The 20,285-nt window shown below is 39.1% G+C and overlaps 1 protein-coding gene across 1 annotated transcript in view; it reads right to left on the bottom strand.

The window, feature by feature from the left end:
• The window catches only part of EXOC2 (exocyst complex component 2), a 248,021-nt gene that overhangs the window by 86,118 nt on the left and 141,618 nt on the right, over positions 1-20,285 (bottom strand). Inside the window, exons 20-21 of the mRNA XM_006888701.1 lie at positions 18,713-18,779; positions 10,659-10,775 (exon numbers count right to left, since the gene is read on the bottom strand). Of these exons, the coding sequence (XP_006888763.1) occupies positions 10,659-10,775; positions 18,713-18,779 (184 nt within the window). The remainder of the gene's footprint in view (positions 1-10,658; positions 10,776-18,712; positions 18,780-20,285) is intronic.

Consider the following 20,285-nt stretch of genomic DNA (forward strand, 5'->3'; position numbering starts at 1 on the left):
AACAATGAATGAGTGGAAGCCCAAAATCTCTGTAAATGTTTATGAAAATTAATAAAATATAATTATAGAAAAAAATAAAGGAGAAAATAAATAACATTTTATTTAAAAAAATAAAGCAAGAGGACTTCTTCACATTAATTACTTAACAAAAAGTGGTATTAATGGGAAATAAGTTCTGAGAGGACAAAACCCCAAATGGAGCTCTCATTCATTCTACCTCCAGCTATCACACTGCCTGCACTGAGTGGAGGACTGCTGTTCCCTGAGAAGAGCTAAATGTAGGGAAGCTTAGGACTCCATGGTAACTCCAGCCAAGACCAGACACATAGTACACTCTCCCACTGGTAGAGGAGACTGGATCTGGGGGAAAGGTCTTCTGTAAGGATGACAGAGAGGTGAATGATCTGTTGACCCTGGATGGTTTGCAAAATCAGAGCAGTGCTGAGGTGTTTAGCACAAATGAGTGTGCCTAGTCACACTAGCACCCAAGGAGCTGCAGGACAGGTGCATGGGGTCCTGCCTTGGAGGGAGTGAGCAGTATAAAGAGTGGGGAGTAGATTTAGGCCACACTTGGTCAGAAGAGAGAAAGAGGTACTGCATCGACAGAAAAAGTTAATTCACTATTTCTAACAATCATAACTACATGTACATCTAAAACAAGAGGATCTAAAAGGTACATAAAGTCACATTGATAAAAATAAGGGAGAAAGAAATAGGATTACAATAACAGCTGGATACTTCAATACAGCACTTTCAACATTGGACAGAATATCTAGAAAGATGGTAAAGCAACAGAACGCCTGAATGGTACCATAAACCAACAAGACTTAGGAGACATACAGAGAACACTTTGGCCAACAGAACAACAAGTATTTTCTGCCAGAAGAGGCTTCACAAATTTAACCAGCACAAGACAAGGAAGGACACTATCTAATGATTAAAGGGTCAACTAGAAGGTAGGATATAATAATATTTATATGTTGTTGTTGTTATGTGCCGTTGAGTTGCTTGCGACTCATAGCGACCCTATGTACAACAGCTCTAAACTCTGCTCTGTCCTGTGCCAATCGCACTGTCTCTGACACACCCATCCCAATCACCCCAGTCACTGAATCAATCCACCTCATAGAGGGCCCTCCCCTCCTGCGCTGTCCCTCCACCCTACCAAGTATGATATCCCTCTCCAAGGACCGGCCCTCCTTACAACATGTCCAAAGTATGTCAGACGAAGCCTCAGAATCCTTGCCTCCAAGGAGCTGCCAAGTTTAACCCTTTCCAGGATGAATCTGTTTGTTTTCTTGGCAGTCCATGGTATATTCAATACTCTTCTCCAGCACCACAGCTCAAAGGCATCAATACTCCTTCTATCCTCCTTAGTCACTGTCCAACTCTCTGATGTATAACAAGTGACAGCAAAGACCATGGCCTGTATCAGATGCATCTTAGTCTCCAGAGAGACACCATTGCTCTTCAGTACTTTGGAGAGGACCCTAACAGCAGACTTTTCCATGGCAATATGTCTTTTAATTTCCTGGCTACTGGTGCCAAGAGTGTTGGTGACTGTGGATCCAAGCAAACTAAAGCTGTGAACAATCTCAATCTTTTCACCATCCATCCTGATGCTGCCAATTGGTCCAGTGGTGAGAATCTCTGTCTTCTTGACATTGAGCCTTAATTCATATTGGAGGCTGCAGTCCTTGATCCTCTGCAGCAAGCGCTTCAGGTCCTCCTCAGTTTCAGCAAGCAGGGTTGTGTCATCTGCATAACGCAGATTGTTGATGAATATTCCACCAATCCTGACACCACACTTCTCATAGAGCCCAGCCTCCCAGATAATCTATTCTGCATACAGGTTGAAAAGATATGGAGTCAAGACACATCCCTGGCATATGATCTTCCCAATTTTGAACCATGCACTGTTTCCTTGCTCTGTTCTGACTACTGCCTCTTGGTTCAAGTATAGGTTTCGCATTAGCACGATCAAGTGTTCTGGGATTCCTATTCTTTTCAGAGCCTGCCACAATTTTTTCTGATCCACACAGTCAAACGTCTTTGCATAATCAATGAAATACAGATATACATTCCTCTGGTAATATTTATATACCCAGTGAAAAAGCTCCAAAATGCATAAATCCAACATAAACAGATTTGAATAAGAGAAAAAGATAACTCCACAATAATAGTTGTTGTTATTCTTGGGTGCCGTCGAGTTGAGCATGACTCACAGCAATCCAGTGGACAGCTGCTGACATACTTGCTGTCATTTCTGCAGTTAACTGTGTACATCCGTGTCACTGAAGGTCTTCCTGTTTTGCCGTCCCTCCACCTTTCCAAGCAGGATGGTCTTCTTCAAGGAATAGCCTTTCCTAGCAGCATTCTCAAAGTACACGAAAAAGGCTTTATCATCCTTGCCTCCAAGGAGCATTCTGGCTACACCTTCTCCAAAATATCCTCTTTGTTCTTCTGGCTGTCCATGGAGTACTCTTCTCCAATACCACAGCTCAAAGGTATCAATTCTCCTTCTGTTATCCTTATTTAGTGTACAGCTTTCAGATAGCAAGTGACTGGAAAACCATGACCTGAATCTGGTACATGTCGGTCCTCAAACTGACATATATCATTGCTCCTCAACAAACTGAAGATGTCCCTGACTTTACAATATGCCCTCTGATCTCTTAACTGCTGGTATGAAGGGTACTAGTTGTGGATCTAAGCAAGATGATACTATTGACAATTTCAATCTGTTCTCCATGATGTTGCCTATCATTCCAGTGGTGAAAATTTGCTTTGAGCAAGCAAGGATTGGCAATATAAAGAGGCATTTTTGACCTCTTTTTCCCCTTTGGATCCAAGGGTCTGCATAAGCTTGTGGAACACAAGCATCCTAGATCCTGCTGAGACACTGCCCTTACCTGGGACATTATCCTGCTGTGTCAGCTGCGTGCCTCAGCCCCAGCACCCACCCAGGGTCGCATCCTGTGCTGCCACTGGCCTCAGACTGGCCCTGAACCATGATTTTTCATACACCTGATATACTGTCAGAGCAGAGATACTAAGAGGCACAGGAAGATGGTCCAAAAGCAGAAGCTCAGAGACAAAGACTTTCCTCCAGAACTCCTAGAGAGAGAAAGCCTTCCACCCTAGGTTTGGTGGCTGGGATTCAGACTTGGAATCTCCTAAATGGTAAGTCTTATCTGGCAGTTGGTCATATTGAGGGAAGGATCTGCATATTGGTGATTACAGCTTAAGGATCTATATTCTTGTCTAGCATATTGGTGATTATAGCTTAAGGATCTGTATTCTTGTCTACCATAGTTCTTGTCTATCCATTTGCTGTACTGAGGTAACTTTTGAGTGCTGTGATGCTGAAAGCTGTGCCACTGGTGTGTCAAATGCCAGAAGGGTTACCCATGGTGGACAGGTCTTAGTAGAGCTTCCAGATTAGGACAGATGAGGAAGCAAGATTGGCCATCCACTTCTTCAGTAACAAGCCTCTAAAAATCCTCTAAGCACCAGAGGAACAAAGATAGTTACAGTATTAAAGGTAGAGCCCAAATTTAAAGTACGTCATAATGAAAAGAAACAGCTGCAAACATCCTTTAATAGTTGCAAATGGAATGTATGAAGTATGAATGTTGAAAAACTAGAAGTTGTGCGAAAGGAAATGGAATGCAAGAGCATCAACATTCTAGGCATTAGTGAGATGAGATGGACTAGCTTTGGCCACACTGACTCAGACAATCACATGGTATATTATGCCAGGAATTAAAAGCAGAATAAGAATGGTGTTGTATTCATAGTTAAAAAGAATTTCAAGTTCTATCCTGAAGTACAATGTTGTGAGTGATAGAGTATTACTCACACACATACTAGGAAAACCGGTTAATAGGGCTATTATTCAAATACATGTGCCCAACGGCTAAAGCTAAATCCAAAGATTTTCATCCAAATGTGCAGTCTAAAAGTGACCAAAAAAATGCAATCAAGATGCGTTAACAATAACTGGTGATTGGAATATAAAAACTGGCAAAAATAAAGGGAGGGTAGCTGGAAAGTACAGACTTGGTTACAGAAACAAGACTGGGAATCAAAAACATCAAATTTTGTTCAGTGATTTATTCATCACAAGCACCTTTTTAAAAAAAGACTAATGAAAACTTCACACATGGGCCTCACTAGATGGACTGCATAAGAATCAGACTGACAACTTCTGTGGAAGGAATCATTGCAGAAGCTCTATATCAGCAATTAATGTAGATAACAACCTGGAACAAGAGGTTCATTAAAAAAGTGGACTGGAGGAGGGGAAGGAAGGGTAATGTGCAACAGTGAATGAATGAAAATCCAACTTTTCTGTAAACAATTATTAAAACCTTTTGTAAACCTTTTGTTAAAACTTTTGTAAATTTTTATTACACACACACACACACACACACACACACACACACACACACACATTATGAGCCGTCAAAACCAGATACCAAGTGCTCTCTGTGGAACAGACCATCTTAAAAACAAAAATACAATCTTGAATTTTTCCCACTTGAGTTATAAAATCACCTTAAGAATAGGTTTGAAGCACTGAATACCAATGAGTGAAGATCAGCTGAGTTGTGGGATGGCATTAAGGTTATCGAGAAAAGGTTGCTATAAAGAGAAAGGAGAGAGAAAAAGCAAAATGGATGTCAGAAGAGAGCCTCAAAATTGTACTCAGGTATTGAGAAGCGAAAACAATGGGAAGAGAAGTTGAAATAAGAGTTGAACAGAAGATTTCAAAGGGCAACTGAAGGTAGCTCTGGTGGCCTAGTGGCAAGAAGCTGTGCTACAATCCCACACACAGTTTCAACCCACAGGATGCTCCACTAGAGAAAAAGAGGCAATCTCTGTTCCAGTCAGATCTGATTAGATAGTACACAAGAAAACACAACACAACACAACACAACACAACACAACAAAACAAAACAAAACAAAACACAAAGGGCAGCTTGAGAAGGTAAAACAAATTATTATAAAGGAATATGCAGAGCTGGAATTAGAGAATAAAAAGGGAAAAACTAGTTTGACATTTCTCAAGCTGAAAGAACTGAAAAAGAAACTCAATTCTCAAGTTGCAATACTGAGAGATGCTGTGGGCAAAATCCTTAACATGCCAGAAAGCATCAAAAGAAGATAGAAGAGATACACAGAATGACTGTTATAAAAAAGAACTGGCCAACAGGATTATATTTCAGGAAGTACCATATGATCAAGAGCCAAAGATAATGAACGAAGAAGTTCAAGCTACACTGAAGGCACTGATAAAAAAATAAGACCCTAGGAATCGATTGGATACCAATTAACATGTTTCAAATGACAGAGGTAGCCATAGACGTGATGATCAATCTGTCCTAGAAAATTTGGAATTTCCAACCATGCCAACTGAATGGATGAGATACATATTTGTTCTCTTTCCAAAGAAAAGTGGGTCCAATAGAATGTGGAAATTACCAAGCAATGCCATTAATATCACATGAAAGTAAAATACTGCAGAAGTGCAGAATAAAAAAAAATGGTGTTAACTGAACAAAGAAAATGGCAAGAAGTTCAATTGCCGATCAGAAGAATGTGTATTTTTGCCTTATTAATTATGCAAAGTCATTTGACTTTGTGAATAATAAATTTTGGCTAACATAAAGACAACAATACTAAGAGACTTTAGTATACTTTTGATGAAAAACAGAAAAACTGAAAAAAAAAAAATCTCAACAAAAACAGAAGAACTTAAGAATAAAATGAACTAATTAATCTAACCTCATAGACAACAGCATAATGAACATCTTTCTCTGGTGTACATGGAACATTTTCTAGAACACATAACATGTAAGGTCACAAAGCAAGTCTCAATAAATTAAAAAAGGCTGAAATACTATAAACAATGCCTTAAATTATAAAGCAGCAATAGGAAGATCAAGGGGGGGAAAATCAAGTACATAGAAACAAAGTCATACCCTGCTACAATACTACTACTTAAATAAGTAAGAAGCTGCACTGCAATCCATGTGATTAACTACCTTTGACAACCAACCAGAGTGTCAGCTATGGGTCTGTTTTGACTCAATGATACAAAATGACACTGCTGTTGTTATGTGCAATCGAGTAGCCTGTGGCTCATAGCAACACTATGTACAATACATTAGCTCTGAACAGTGCTCTACCCTGAGCCAATCTCATCATCTCTGACACAGCTAATCCCATTTCTCCAGTAACTGAGTCAATCCATCTCATCCTGGGTCTTCCTTTCCTACGCTGTCCCTCCATCCTTCCAAGCATCATGTCCCTCTCCAAGAACTGGTCCTGCCTGGCCATGTGTCCAAAGTGTGTGAGACACAGCTTCAAAATCCTTGCCTCCAAGGAGCAGCCTGGTTTCACCTTTTCCTGGACAAATCTGTACTTCTGGCAGTCCATGGTGATCAATACTCTTCTCCAGTACCATAACTCAAAGGCATCAATCCTATTTCTATCATCCTTTGTTACTGTCCAGCTCCCTGATGCATAGCTAGTAACTGTGAAGACCATGGCCTAGATCAGTCGCACCCTAGTCTCCATACTGACTTACTGACATCATTGCTTTTCAGTACTGCCTGATAGCAGACTTTCCCAGTGAAATTTATATTTTGATTTCCTGAAACATCGCATGGTTCAGGATCAGGAAAGGTGTGCATCAGGGATATATCCTATTTTCATACCTTTTCAACCTATATGCAGAACAGATCATTCGGGAGGCTAGGTTTTATGAGGAGGAATGTGGCATCAGGATTGGAGGAAGACTCATCAACAATCTGCATTATGCAGAAGACACAACCTGGTTTGCTGAAATTGAAGAGGACATTAAGGATTTCTTGCAGAAGGTCAAGGACAGTGCCAATTTATTGTCTCTGATACAGCTACCCACATTACCCCAGTCACTGAATCAATCTATCTCATTGAGGGTCTTCCTCTCCTGCACTGTCCCTCCACCCTCCCAAGCATGACGTCACTCTCCAAGGACTGGCCCCTCCTTGCAACATGTCCAAAGTAAGTCAGATGAAGCTTCAGAATCCTTGCCTCCAAGGAGCAGCCTGGTTTAACCCTCTCCAGGATGAACCTGTTCGTTTTCTTAGCAGTCCATGGTATATTCAATACTCTCTTCCAACACCACAGCTCAAAGGCATCAATTTTCTTTCTATCCTTCCTAGTCATTGTACAGCTCTCTGACATGCATAGCAAGTGATTGCAAAGACCATGGCCTGTATCAGGAAAATCTTAGTCTCCAGACTGACATCATTGCTCTTCAGTACTGTGGAGAGGTCTCTGACAGCAGACTTTCTCAATGCAATATGCCTTTTAATTTCCTGGCTGCTGGTGCCAAGAGTGTTGATTATGGAGCCAAGCAAATTAAAGCTGTTTATAATCTCAATCTCTTCACCATCCATCATGATGTCAGAAGAGACTGAATATTGCACTAGATTGTCAAGAAGCCAAAGAAGAGGGAAGAAATCAAGATATTAAGGAGCTGAACAGAAGATTTCAACAGGCAGTGCGGGAAGACAAAGTAAAGTATAATGAAATGTGCAAAGAGCTGGAGTCAGAAAATAAAAGAACTCACTCAGCATTTTTTAAGCTCAAGGAACTAATGAATGAATTCAAGCTTCGAATTGCAATACTTAAGGATGTTTTGGGTGGAATATTGAATGATTCAGGAAGCATTAAAAGAAGATGGAAGGAGTATACACAGTCATTGTACCAAAAGGAATTGGTAGACACAGGAGAATTTCATGAGTATAAGCAAAAGCCTGTGGTGATGACGGAAGAAGTTCAAGCTGCTCTGAAAGAATTGGAAAAAAAAAAGGCCCCAGGAATTGACTGTATACCAAATGATATATTTCAATAGATGCTCACTAGATGTGCTCACCAAGTTGTGCCAAGAGATCTAGAGGACAACCACCTGGCAAACTGATTGGAATAGATCTTATTTGTTCTCATTGCAAAGAAAGGTGATTCAATAGAGTGGAAATTATTGAACAATATCATTAATATCACATGTAAGCAAGATTCTGCTGAAGACTATCCAAAAACAACTGGAACAGTACATCAATAGAGAACTGCTAGAAGTGCAGGCTGGGTTAGAAGAGGTCGTGGTACTAGGGATAGTATAGCTAATGTTAGATGGATCTTGGCAGAAAGCAAAGAATACCAGAAAAATGTCTATCTCTGCTTCATTGACTATGCAAAGACTTTTTGACTGTGTGAATCACAAAAAAGCTGTGGCTGACTCTAAGAAGAATTGGAATCCCTGAACATTTAATTGTGCTTATGTGAAACCTATACTTGGACCCGGAGGCAGTTGTCAGAACAGAGCAAGGAAACACTGCATGGTTCAAAATTGTGAAGGGTGTACACCAGGTTTGTGTTCTATCTCCACACCTATTCAATCTCTATGCAGAACAGATTATTTGGGAGGCTTGGCTCTATGAGGAGAAATGTGGCATTGGAGGAAAACTCATCAACAATATGCGTTATGCAGGTGACACAACAACCCTGTTTGCTGAAACTGACAAAGACCTGAAATGCTTGCTATAGAAGGTCAAGGACTGCAATCTTCAATATGGATTGAAGCTCAATATCAAGAAAATTGTTCACATACAGGAAGACATAATTGTATATTTTAATCCCTACCCAATGAAATTTGCAAATAATGCAATCTCAATTCCATCATTAGTCTTCATAGAAAAGGAAAAAACTAATTAGCATATTTGTATGGAACGGAACAAGATCTCAGGTAAGCAAAGTACTACTGAAGGAAAACCAGATTTCATTAGAATACTTTGTCTTCTTTTGCTGCCTCCTGAAATTTCTGCTCAGCTATTTTGGCATCATTTCCTCCTTTCACTTCAGCTTCTCTATTCTAGAGCAAGTAGCTATCCATTTGGTCTTTTCTTTCTTTCCCGTATTTTTAATGCTTTTCACACTCATCTTGTTTCTTGGTCTCTAGTGTTCAATTCATCAAATCTCTTTTCATTCTAAATTCAGATGGGAAACACTCAAGATCATATTTTGGTCCTTGTGGTCTTGATTTTCTTCAGCTAGTTTGAACTTTCATTTGAGCAACTGAAAGTATTTTGAGTACTGGAAAGCCTTGAAAACTCTGAGTCAGTTCTATCTCTATCCTATATCTACTCTAGCCTCTATCTTATCATATCAACATGAGTTGGTAAGAGTTGGCATAAAATGCATTTGACCAATGGGATTTTTATGGCCATAAAAGGAGCCTTGGTGGCATAGCAGTTAATCATTGTGCTTCTTTCTCATCACAAGATGGATGTTCTGAACCCAGCAGCCATAACATGGGAGAAAGACTGGGCACCGTTTCTGTGGATTTACTGGTTCTGGTAACCTTATGGAACAGTGCTACTGTCCTATACAGTCACCAGGAGCTGAAATTAACTTGAAGGCAGTGGGTTCGAGGTTTTCTTTTTTTGAAGTTCATTTTTTTTCTCTCTCTCTTCAGGATAGCCCAAAGTCGTTAGTTACAACATTTCTCATCAATTTCTCATCAGGATGATTAATCTTTACGAAAAGGCAGGAAAGCAAGACAGAGCCGCCCACTTCAACATTTTAATTCTTTGAAAAAAAAAAAAAAAAGGTTCATGAACTGGAACCACCAATTGTTAAAAAAAAACAACAAACCTATGAAATTCATCAAAAGTACATTTTGATTTTAAGATTAACAAGATCATTATCTTTTTTACTGTTTGCACTGAGAAAACTGTACTGACATTGAACAGTGTTTCTAGCATAGCTTTACTTAGAAATCTGATAATTTGCCAGGAATCAGGCAAACTGCAATAGCAAGGTTATTTAATCTTCCTCCTTTTTTGGGGGGGCTTGCTTAAAAATACTATAGAAACAACAAACTATAACATTAAAAATAAAACACTAACAAAATCCACTTCATTTATTTACAGAACTCCTTTTTGCTCAACCTTGCTAATCTCATGTGTTGGAGGTGGAGACCATCCAATATTCAAAGTATTATGGGTCTTAAAAGCTACCTGAGGAGCTCTGATGGCATAATGCATTATGTGTTTGGCTCCATTTCAAGTCCACCAATCCAGGTCCAATGGGAGAAAGATGGGTGGTGTCCTGCTTCAAAAACCTGCTGGAAGCTCACCATCAGTTGGGACTGACTCAAGAGGAGCATGTTTCTGAAGATACTCTAAACCAAATGTACATGTGTGTGAGGTGTGTGTGCACAGAAACTAGGGCAAAGATATCACTGCGGTCACTCAGAAGGACGAGACATGTAAAAAATCAGAAAGGGGAGAGATCTCGACAGGCTCCAAACATTTGTTGGTGACAATATCTAAAAGCTTTAACTTAAGAGTCATATCAAATCATTCTTACATAATCTTGAGAAAACTTTGCTTCAAAGAAGAGTATAATGAATTACTGATTCAAGGTGAGCTATGAGGAGGAAGGAGACATTCAAAGTAAACTGAAGGTGGAGGAGAAAGTAGGGAAGTAAGCAGAGTCCAGTATAGGCAAAGCACAGAAAAACAGAAGAAAAGAGGGTAGGAAAAAAAAGTTGGAAACTAAGTAGGTAAAACACATCATTTGTCCATGAAACATTATTTATTTACCTGAGTTATTTTCTCTATTCCTTGGAAGCTGTGCTTTTCAAAAAGTTCTGCTATATTTAAGAAGGTATGACGTTCTAGGTAACAGCAATTACTTAGAACTATCAAAAGTCGTTGTTCCTGAAAGTAAAACAAATATTCAAAATATTAAATTTTAAATAATAAATTGAGAGTGCAACAAACAACATTTACAAGTCACTGAGTTTAATTATAATCCCTTGCTATTCAATATTGATAGTCAGTGCTGTGTTTGCTTATCTGCTTCTTTCCAGTAGAAACACAGGGGAGAAACATAGTAAAATACCACAATGCTTCCGATCCTTCACTATTAAACAATACATCTGTCAATGATCCTTTTGAAAGCTAATGACTGTATGGAAAAACAGATAGAACACAGTTCTATGAGTAAAGCAGGGTCAATTGTTCATAAAAAGGCAGTCCTACTTTAACTTTAGTGATTATTCTACTTCATATTTTGTATACATCAAACAGTGAAGTCATTGGTGTTTATTCTTATACAATTACTTAGAATATGGAGTAATTTTTATGAAATAGTTTATAAACTTTTCAGAAATTGTATATGATAAACAAAACTGAAACCCAGTGATTCCAACTCCAAGTGGCCTCACAGGAATGGAGTAGACTTGACCCCAGGGTCTCCTAGGCTGGAATCTTTACTGAGACAGACTGCCCGACATCTCCCTGCAGGATGGTTAGGGAGTTTAAACCATCCACCTTCTGGTTATCAAGCTGAGGGATTATCCACATGAACACTAAGGCTATTATTCATTTAATATGATGGTCTCCTTCATATACTTGGTTCTGAAGTGACTAAATGTACACAAAGAATAAGACTTTTTTCTCTTTATGAGGAGTAAAGAGTTTCTTGGAAAGGTCAAATGATTCAGATAAGAGCAAAAAAGTGAGTGTCCCTGAAGAGGAAGGAGTAAAACTCAATTTTCTTCTACAACTACCACGGGTTATAGCTCTTAAAAGAATTTCTTATCAAAATCATCATTTATAAATGCTGATTGGTACAACATCCTCTTATAGTTTAGAAGAAATATTTTTGTAAATAAAGTTCTGAGAATGGAGTTTGGGACCGTATTTAGAGTCCCGGACATGCTCTGGAGGTAAATGTGTTCTCAGGAATCATTGTGAGTAATATCGGGTCTTGATTTAAGATGCTCTGACTAAAAACAGGGCAAAACCACTTTCCAGGAAAATTTCTCACTCATGTTTTGTGTAATGAGAATTAAAATAATTTATTAAAATAAATGGTGAAGTAAGTCTGTTCCTGTTCTTTGAGCATATATCTCTAAAGAATTTAAAAAGTTAGTTCAAGTTAAAAAAAAAATAGACAAGTTTCTAAATTTTTAAAACACACATTTCTATCTTAATTTCTGGAAGAGAGTAACCCATTAACAATACTTTTTCTTGTTGTTGAGTCAGAATCAATCTATAGCTGACCCTCTAAGTGGGTTTCTGAGGCTGAAAACTGCACAGGAGGAGATGGCTCATCGTTTTCTTTTGGAACTGCAGGTGGATTTGAACCCTCAGAAAAGGTGATATATTTGGCTTAGCAGCACAACTCCCCACAACTTACTCTCCCAAGACTTAACTGTAAAAAACTCAACTCAAGACATTCCGAACACAAGTCAAATAACATCAATTCCTCACTACCATTATATGGAGGCATCTCTCCTATACCACCCTTTGGGCAGTACATCTCAGCCAGCTACTTTTTCTCTGCCCTATGCACTAGAACATGTTGCGTGTTATCCAGTCAGAACCGACTCCTAGATGATCCTCCAGGGGGTTTTCAGACACTGTAAATAAGAACAGGAAGAAATCTCTCTTCCTGTCAGTCTTTCTCTCAAAGAGAAGCTAGTGGATTTGAACCATGTGCCTTAGGGTTGGTAGCACAGCTCTTTACCAGTAGGCCACCAGAGCTCACTGCACTAGAAAGAACATAGAAAGGCCAAAAAAAAAAAAAGGGAAGAAATGAAGAAGTAAAAGAGATGAAGAGAAGATGTCAAAGGGTGGTTTGAGAATCTAAAGCAAAGTATAATAAAGAAATGTGCAAAGACCTGGAGTTAGAAAATCAAAACAGAAGAACATGCTTGGCTTTTCTCAAGGTGAGGAACAAATTCAAGCCTTAAGTTGAAACACTGAAGGATTCTGTGGACAAAATCTTGAATGCAGGAGGAAGCATCATAAGAAGATGGAAGTCACAGTACCAAAAGAGCTGGTCAATACTGAACAATTTCAGGAAGCTGTATTTGATAAAGAACCAATGGTAATGACAGGAGACGCTCAAGCTGCACCAAAGGCACTGGCAAAAAAACAAAATACAGCCCCAGGGACTGACAGAATTCCAAATGAAACGTTTGAACCATAGATCCAGCCCTAGGCATGCTCACGAACACGTTTCAAAAAATCTAGAGGACAGTTACTTGGCCAACTAACCTGAAGAAACTAATATTTATTCCCATTCCTCAAAAAACCTGATTCAACAGAATGTGGAAATAATCAAACAATATTACTAACAATCACATGCAAGTAAAATATTGCTGATGCCTATAAAAAAGTGGCTGGAATAGTATATCCACAGGAAACTGCCAGAAATTCAAGTAGGATTCAGAAGAGGCCATGGCAAGAGGGATACCACTGCTTCTGTCAAATGGATTCTTCCCTGAGAGCAGAGAACACCAAAAATATGTTTATTTTTGTTTTATTGGCATGCAAAAGCATTTCATTGTGCAGATCATAACAAATTATAAATAACATTGAGAATAATGGGAATTCAGAACACTTAATTATGCTCATTTTAAATCTATACATAGATCAAGAAGCAGCTGTCCAAACAGAGCAAGTAAACACCGCATGGTTTAAAATCAGAAAAGGTGCATGTATCCTTTTTCCATACCTATTCAATATGTATGCTGAGCAAATCATTTAAGAAATTGAACTATATGAAAAAGAACATAGCATCAGGATTGAAGGAAAAACTCATCAACAAATTACATTACACAGATGATACAATCTTGCTTGCAGAAAGTGAAGAAGACCTGAAGCATCTGCTGCAGAAGATCTGATTATAGCCAGCAGTATGAATTATATATCAACATCAAGAAAACAAAAATCCTCAGCACTGGATCAATAGATAATTTCAAACTGTTGTTGAATGCCTTAGAATCGAGCATGACTCATAGTGACCCTATGAACAAAAGACCTGAAGCCCCTCAACAACTACTGACATTTATCAAGGTTCATAGGGTTTCCAGAGGCATGTTGTTTAGGAAGTGCATATCACTCCTGCTTCCAAACCTGTTATAGTATATTACTGTTATGTGCCATTGAGTTGCCTACGATGCACAGTGACCCTATGTACAGTAGCTCTAAACCTTTCCCAGTCCTGAGCCAGTCTCACTAATTACAACATACCAACCTTCATTGCCCCAGTTACTGTATCAATCTACCTCATCTGCTTCATCTCCTTCTCCTGCGCTGTCCATCCACCCTTCGAAGCATGATGTTCTCCAAGGACCTATCTCTCCTGGCCAAGTGCCTAAAGTATGTGAGGTGGAGCTTCAAAATCTTAGCCTCCAAGGAGAGACTTGGTTTCACCCTTGCCAAAACAGACCTATTGGTTTTCTTGTCAGTCCATGGTATGTTCAAGACTTTTCTCCAGCACCACAGCTCGAAGGCATTTATTCTTCTGTCATCTTTAGTCACTGTCCAATTCTCTGAAGCATAACAAGTAACTGAGAAGAAAACCATGGCCTGGATTAGGTGCACCTTTGTATCTAGACTGACATCGTTGCTCTTCAACACTCTGGAACGGTCCATGAGAGTAGATTTTCCCGATGCAATTCATCTTTTGATTTCCTGACTGCTGGTGTTAAGAATGATGATTATGGATCCAAGCAAGCTGTAATTGCTAACAACCTCAATCTCTTCTCCATCCATCTACTATGGTGCTACCAATTGGCCCAGTGACGAAAATCTTTGTCTTCTTGATGTTGAGCTACAATCAATACTGAAGTCTAAGTTCTTGACCTTTTACAGCAAGTGCTTCAGGTCTTCTTCAGTTTCGGCAATTGCTTGTTGTGTCACCTGCATATTAAAGGTTGTTAATGAGTCTTCCTCTAATCTTGATGCTACACTTCTCCCTGCTTCCTGAATGATCTGTTCTGCATACAGATTGAAAAGGTACAGGGACAGGTGGCATCCCTGACACATTGCTTTCCTGATTTTGAACTATACGGTGTTTCCTTACTCTGTTCTGAGAACTGCTGCTTGGTCCAAGTATAGGTTTCATATAAGCATGATCAAGTGTTCTGAGATTCCCATTTTCCTCAAGGTTAGCGACATTTATTGTGATCCACACAGTCAAATGTCTTTGTATAGTCAATGAAACACAGACATTTTTTGGTACTCTGCTTTTTGCCAAGTTCATCTGACATTGGCAATATGAAGAAAAAGAATGAAGTTTTCAACAAATTCATTTAACTTGCTTTCACAATGAATAGCCATGATAGAAGCAGTCAAGAAATCAAAAGACATGTTCCTTTAGGAAATTTGCTGTTAAGGACCTCTTTAAAGTCCTTCGGGCAAGGATATGAGATTAAAGATGAATGTGTGCCTGATTCAAGCCATGATCTGTTCAATTGCTATGTATACATTTGAAAGATGGACAATGAGTATGGATGACTGAAGAAGAATCCATGCCTTTAAATGTGGTGTTGGAGAAGAGAATTGAGTATCCTATAGACTACCAAAGAACAAACAAGTCTACCTCAGAGGAAGTATAACCAGGATGCTTCTTATAGACAAAGATGATGAAACTTCCTCTCATCCAATTTAGGCATATTGTCAGGAAGGGTCAGGGAAAGAGAGGCAGACTCCTAGAGCACAATGATCTTAAGTAGAGACTGCAGGATGCAGGACTTGGCACAGGTTCATTCTCTTGTACAGACACGTCTGACAACAACTACAATCATTGGTTGTGCAGCCCTGCCCATAATCCATGTGCTATTTCCCATCACTATTACTGCTCCCATCTTCCCCTCTCTCCTGTCCTAGGTCAAACAAACAAACAAACTAACCAACCAAACAAAAGCCCTCAATGCCATGGAGTTGGACCGGAGCCACAGCTGAGTCTCTGGGGTTTCTGAGGCTGGTAGTCCCACAGAAGGAGAATGCTCATCTTTCCGAGATGCTGAGCCAGGAAGGCACAGCCTTTGAACTGGCAGTGCAGCTTCCTATGGATTACGCTCTGGTGAGAGCTATCCCCAGGTGTCCTGCCCTAGGTGACCTGTCCCCAGTAACCACTAAGAAATTTAGCTCTTACAAATTAGATTTCACTTGTCTTTTTACGGAAAGCTGGTGGTATAGTTTGTAGGGTTGAGATGCTAATCCAAAAGCAACATCTCTGATGGTACGAATTCACCAGTAGCTCCTCAGGCGAACGATGGGCACTCTCTTCCTGATCAATTTACAGCCTCCTGAAAACCCACTGGCAGCTGGCAGGTCAGCTATGAGTAGGTTCTGACTAGACAGTGATGAATTATGAGTTATTATGAGTTTATTTTTTAAGAAGTGAAGTTATAGGGAGCTCTGGTGGCCTAGTGGCAAGAAGCTGCACTGCAATCCTCAGATGCTCTGCTGGAGAAGGAGGGGTAACCTCCTCCTGTACCAATCAGATCCAATTTGATGGTACACACACACAAAATAAAAAAAAAAAAAAGTGAAGTTTTAAGACATCTGGCCTTCTATGACTGACCTGTTTCACTCTGCACAATGTATTTAAATGCCATCCTTCTTGTAGCATATATCAAATCTTTATTTCTATCACTGGTTAAGTATTCCAGTGGATATATGTGCCATATTTTGGTCTACTGAGGGGTCTTAGATTGTTTCCACCTTCTGAGTATTCTGAGTAGTGCTACAAGGAACAATGGTATACAAGTCTCTGTTTGCGTATCTACTTTCTAGTCTGCTGACATATATCTAGTGGCAGTGCTGGTATTACTATAAGTTGCTTGTTGTTGTTGTGTGGTATCGAGTCAGAACCAATCCATAGCTGACCTTTCAGTGGGTTTTTATAGGCAGTAAATTGCATGGGAGGAGACAGATCATCTTTCTCCCACAGAGCAACTGGTGGATTCAAACTGCATGTCTTTGGGATTGCAATGCTGCTTTTTACTGCTAGGCCATCAGAGCTCCATTGGTATTCCTATTTAATAGTCCTATTAGTAGTTTTGTCTGTGTATAGGTTATGAATGTCCAACTCACAACCAACCAGTAGTTACAAATCTGTGAAGATCTGTCATTTTAAATCCTGAAGTATGTACAAAGATTTGTAACAACAAATAGTCACCATATTCCTAAATGCAGCAAAGCATTATTATCTCCCTATTATGAAAAAGATGGGTTAGTGTATACGGAAGTGTGATTTCACATATAAAAAGATAAACTATCCACTGTGTGCTAAGACCAACCTTTGGTTAATTGATATGAAACACAAACTGTACCTAACTCTTCCAAATTATGTACAAATTCAACTTAGAGACTTAAGGACCAAACTCGCTCATAATGCAGAAATACAGCAACTGCCTGTATTTCAGTTATTAGATTCTTGTTGGTTATGTGGTTTCTAGAAATATTTTCCCAGTCCATAGTTTGTCTTTTCAAGCTTTTGGTAAAGTCTTAAATGAACTGTATAATCTGGTTCTAAAATATGCATTTTTGTTGATTTCTCCACATCTTTGAATTCTGTATCATTGTCTATCTTGTCATCCAAGTAATAAAACCAGATTGGTTTTGGTTTTGTTAGAAAAGAAACAAACGTCACATTGGTTACTTTAGACTGTATGTTTCACGCTCCACTGTATATAACTGATTTTGGAATTTACTTGTATAACAGCTAGTACATTTTGTTTCTGAAGTCATAGACACAGATATATATGCATATATGTAAAATCAGAGAGAGCTCTTTTTCTTAAGGTAAATGGTGTGCAGAGTTCAATGGGTGAATTTCTGTGTGATGAAGTACGTGTATGAATCCTCCCTAAGTACACTATATTATTGTTATTGTTGATTGCCTTCAAGTCAATCATGACTCATAGCGACCCTATGAACAAAAGGCCTAAAGACCCTCCAGAACTATTGACATTTATCAAAGTTCATGGAGTTTCCGGAAGGAAGTTGTTTAGGAAGCAGATGCCATTCCTGCATGTAAACAGGGAGCTCTGGTGGCCTAGTGATGAAGAGTGGTGCTACCAAACAAAAAGGCATGTGGTTCAAATCCACCAGCTGCTCAACAAGAGGAAGATAAGTAATCTCCCTCTGTGCTATTTACAGCCTCTGAAAACACCCTGAAGGGTCAGCTATGAGTCAGTTCTGACTTGACAGCACATAATAACAAATACATAAAGGTGGCTTAGCTTGGCATTTGCCATGGAACCTTGTGTTCAAATGCTGTTAAGGAACTTTAAGAGAACATAAAAGCCAAGCTTTTGGGAAGAGGAAGGAAATGTAGTAGAAATCGTTGCCTTGTCCTTTGTCTCTTATGTAACTCATCATGGTAGCTTTCCAGGTCCTAGAAAAAGCAAAACCAACCTCAAACTTACTGCCGTCAGGTCAGAGTAGACTCATAGCTGACCCTCCGATGGGTTTTCAGAGGCTGCACAGGAGGTGCCCATCTTTCTTCCAAGGGTGCCATTTGTGGATCCAGACCACCAAAGAGTTGTTCTGTGCCTCCAGAGCTGTCAGAAGAACACTAGAGCATCTTCTGAGCACTCTGAAAAGCTGCAGAGATGCAGCTATCACATAGGACATTTTAAGCTGCATGTTCAGCTAAAAATTTTTGCACGTTAAATACATGTAAAAACTACTTTTACTAATTTTGTAAAAAGATAAAACAGTACCAAATTGGAGTAGAATGCTAGAGGAGCACAGTAGTAGTGTTCAAAATTACGTAGAGTGATTTATAAAACAGTCAATGCCATTTTAAATGTCAAGTCTTCCTTTTTAGTTATCATCTTACTTACAGAACTTAAACTGAAGTCTTCATGAATACTTCCAAACAAATCAGGAGAAGAAACATCAACAGAAAGACTGTATGCAAAAAGAGTAATAAAAGAGTATCATTTAAACATTACAATTTAAAACAACACAACAGCAACAAACAAACTCAATGAACCATTTGTAAATGACTTTAAAATATTTTGGTGAAAAACAAATCACATATTCTGTATCAAGTAATCAACAACTCAAAGAAGGAACTACAGGTTAACATGGGGTTATGAATTTTGTTTTTAATCTATTAATTAAATTTACAAACAAAACACAAAGGAGGTAGGGGAAAAGGCATTTAGCTTAAATTCCTCCATGTTTCTGACCTCAGTCTCTGCAGAGGGCATAATAAGTACCTTCCAAGGAGTTGAGTTAGGAAACAAGTTTGTAACTCCCAGGGAAAAAAGGTGACACCATAAATCCACAAACTAATTTCTAGATCTAACTTAATTATAGCAAATGCCTCAGCAATATTTCTTTTCTTTACGCATGACCAATTGATTATAGAATTCATAAGGAAGAGATGAAACTATCAAAAGATATTTCAAAAAGAGAAGCAATAGAAGGATAGAGATCTAACAAAATATGAAAACAAACTTAAAATAGCGCTGATCTCAACAGATATAGCATTAAAATATATGATTGGAACAGGGATTAGGTTCATAAATATATTTCACTATATACTTAATGCATAAAACAATGAGAGAGAAAACATTTGATCAATAATGGCAGGGAACTGATGAATAATACAAAGTCCTGCTAGATTAAAGAGTTAAACATGTAAAAACAAATCTAATAAGAAATGGAAAGATGAAGTATTTATTAAGTTCCACAGGCCATGGTCTTTGCAATTACTTGCTATACATCGGAAAGTCGGACAATGACTAGGGATGATAGGAAAATTGATGCCTTGGAGATGTGGTGCTGGGGAACACTGCCAGGAGAGCAAACAGGTTCATTCTGGAGAGGGTGATTCCAGGTTACTCCTTGGAGGCAAGGATTCTGAAGCTTCGTCAGATATACTTTGGGCACGTTGCAAGGTAGGATCAGTCCTTGGGGAATGATGTCATGCTTTGGGAGGGTAGAGAGACAGCATAAGAAAGGAAGACCCTAGATGGGATGGATTGATTCAGTGACTACAGTAATGAGGATAGGTGTATCAGAGACAATAAGACTGGCACAGGACAGAGAAGGGTTTAGGGCTGTTGTACATAGGGTTGCTATGATTTGCAGGCAACTCGACAGCACATAACAAGGACAACAGGGGGGTTCATTCTCTTGTTGAGAGTGCTGCTATGAGTCAAAGTTGACTGTGGCACCTAACAAGGGAGGTGCTGATCTTACATACCAGAAAGCAAAACCCAAACCAGGAAGTGAGAAAATATGGAAAAATTCTGAAATCAACAATCAATCCATACCAGAGCACAGAAGTTACACATGCTGAGCATTATCTAGGACAACTCGATTTTTATAACTCCTCAGACCACCACTGTTATGTGCCACTGAGTTGGAACAGACGCTTCGGCAGGTTTTCTGAGTCAGTAAATT

The sequence above is a fragment of the Elephantulus edwardii genome, unplaced genomic scaffold, assembly GCF_000299155.1.
Source record: "Elephantulus edwardii isolate Elephantulus edwardi_28Jun2011 unplaced genomic scaffold, EleEdw1.0 scaffold00071, whole genome shotgun sequence".
Lineage (NCBI taxonomy): Eukaryota > Metazoa > Chordata > Mammalia > Macroscelidea > Macroscelididae > Elephantulus > Elephantulus edwardii.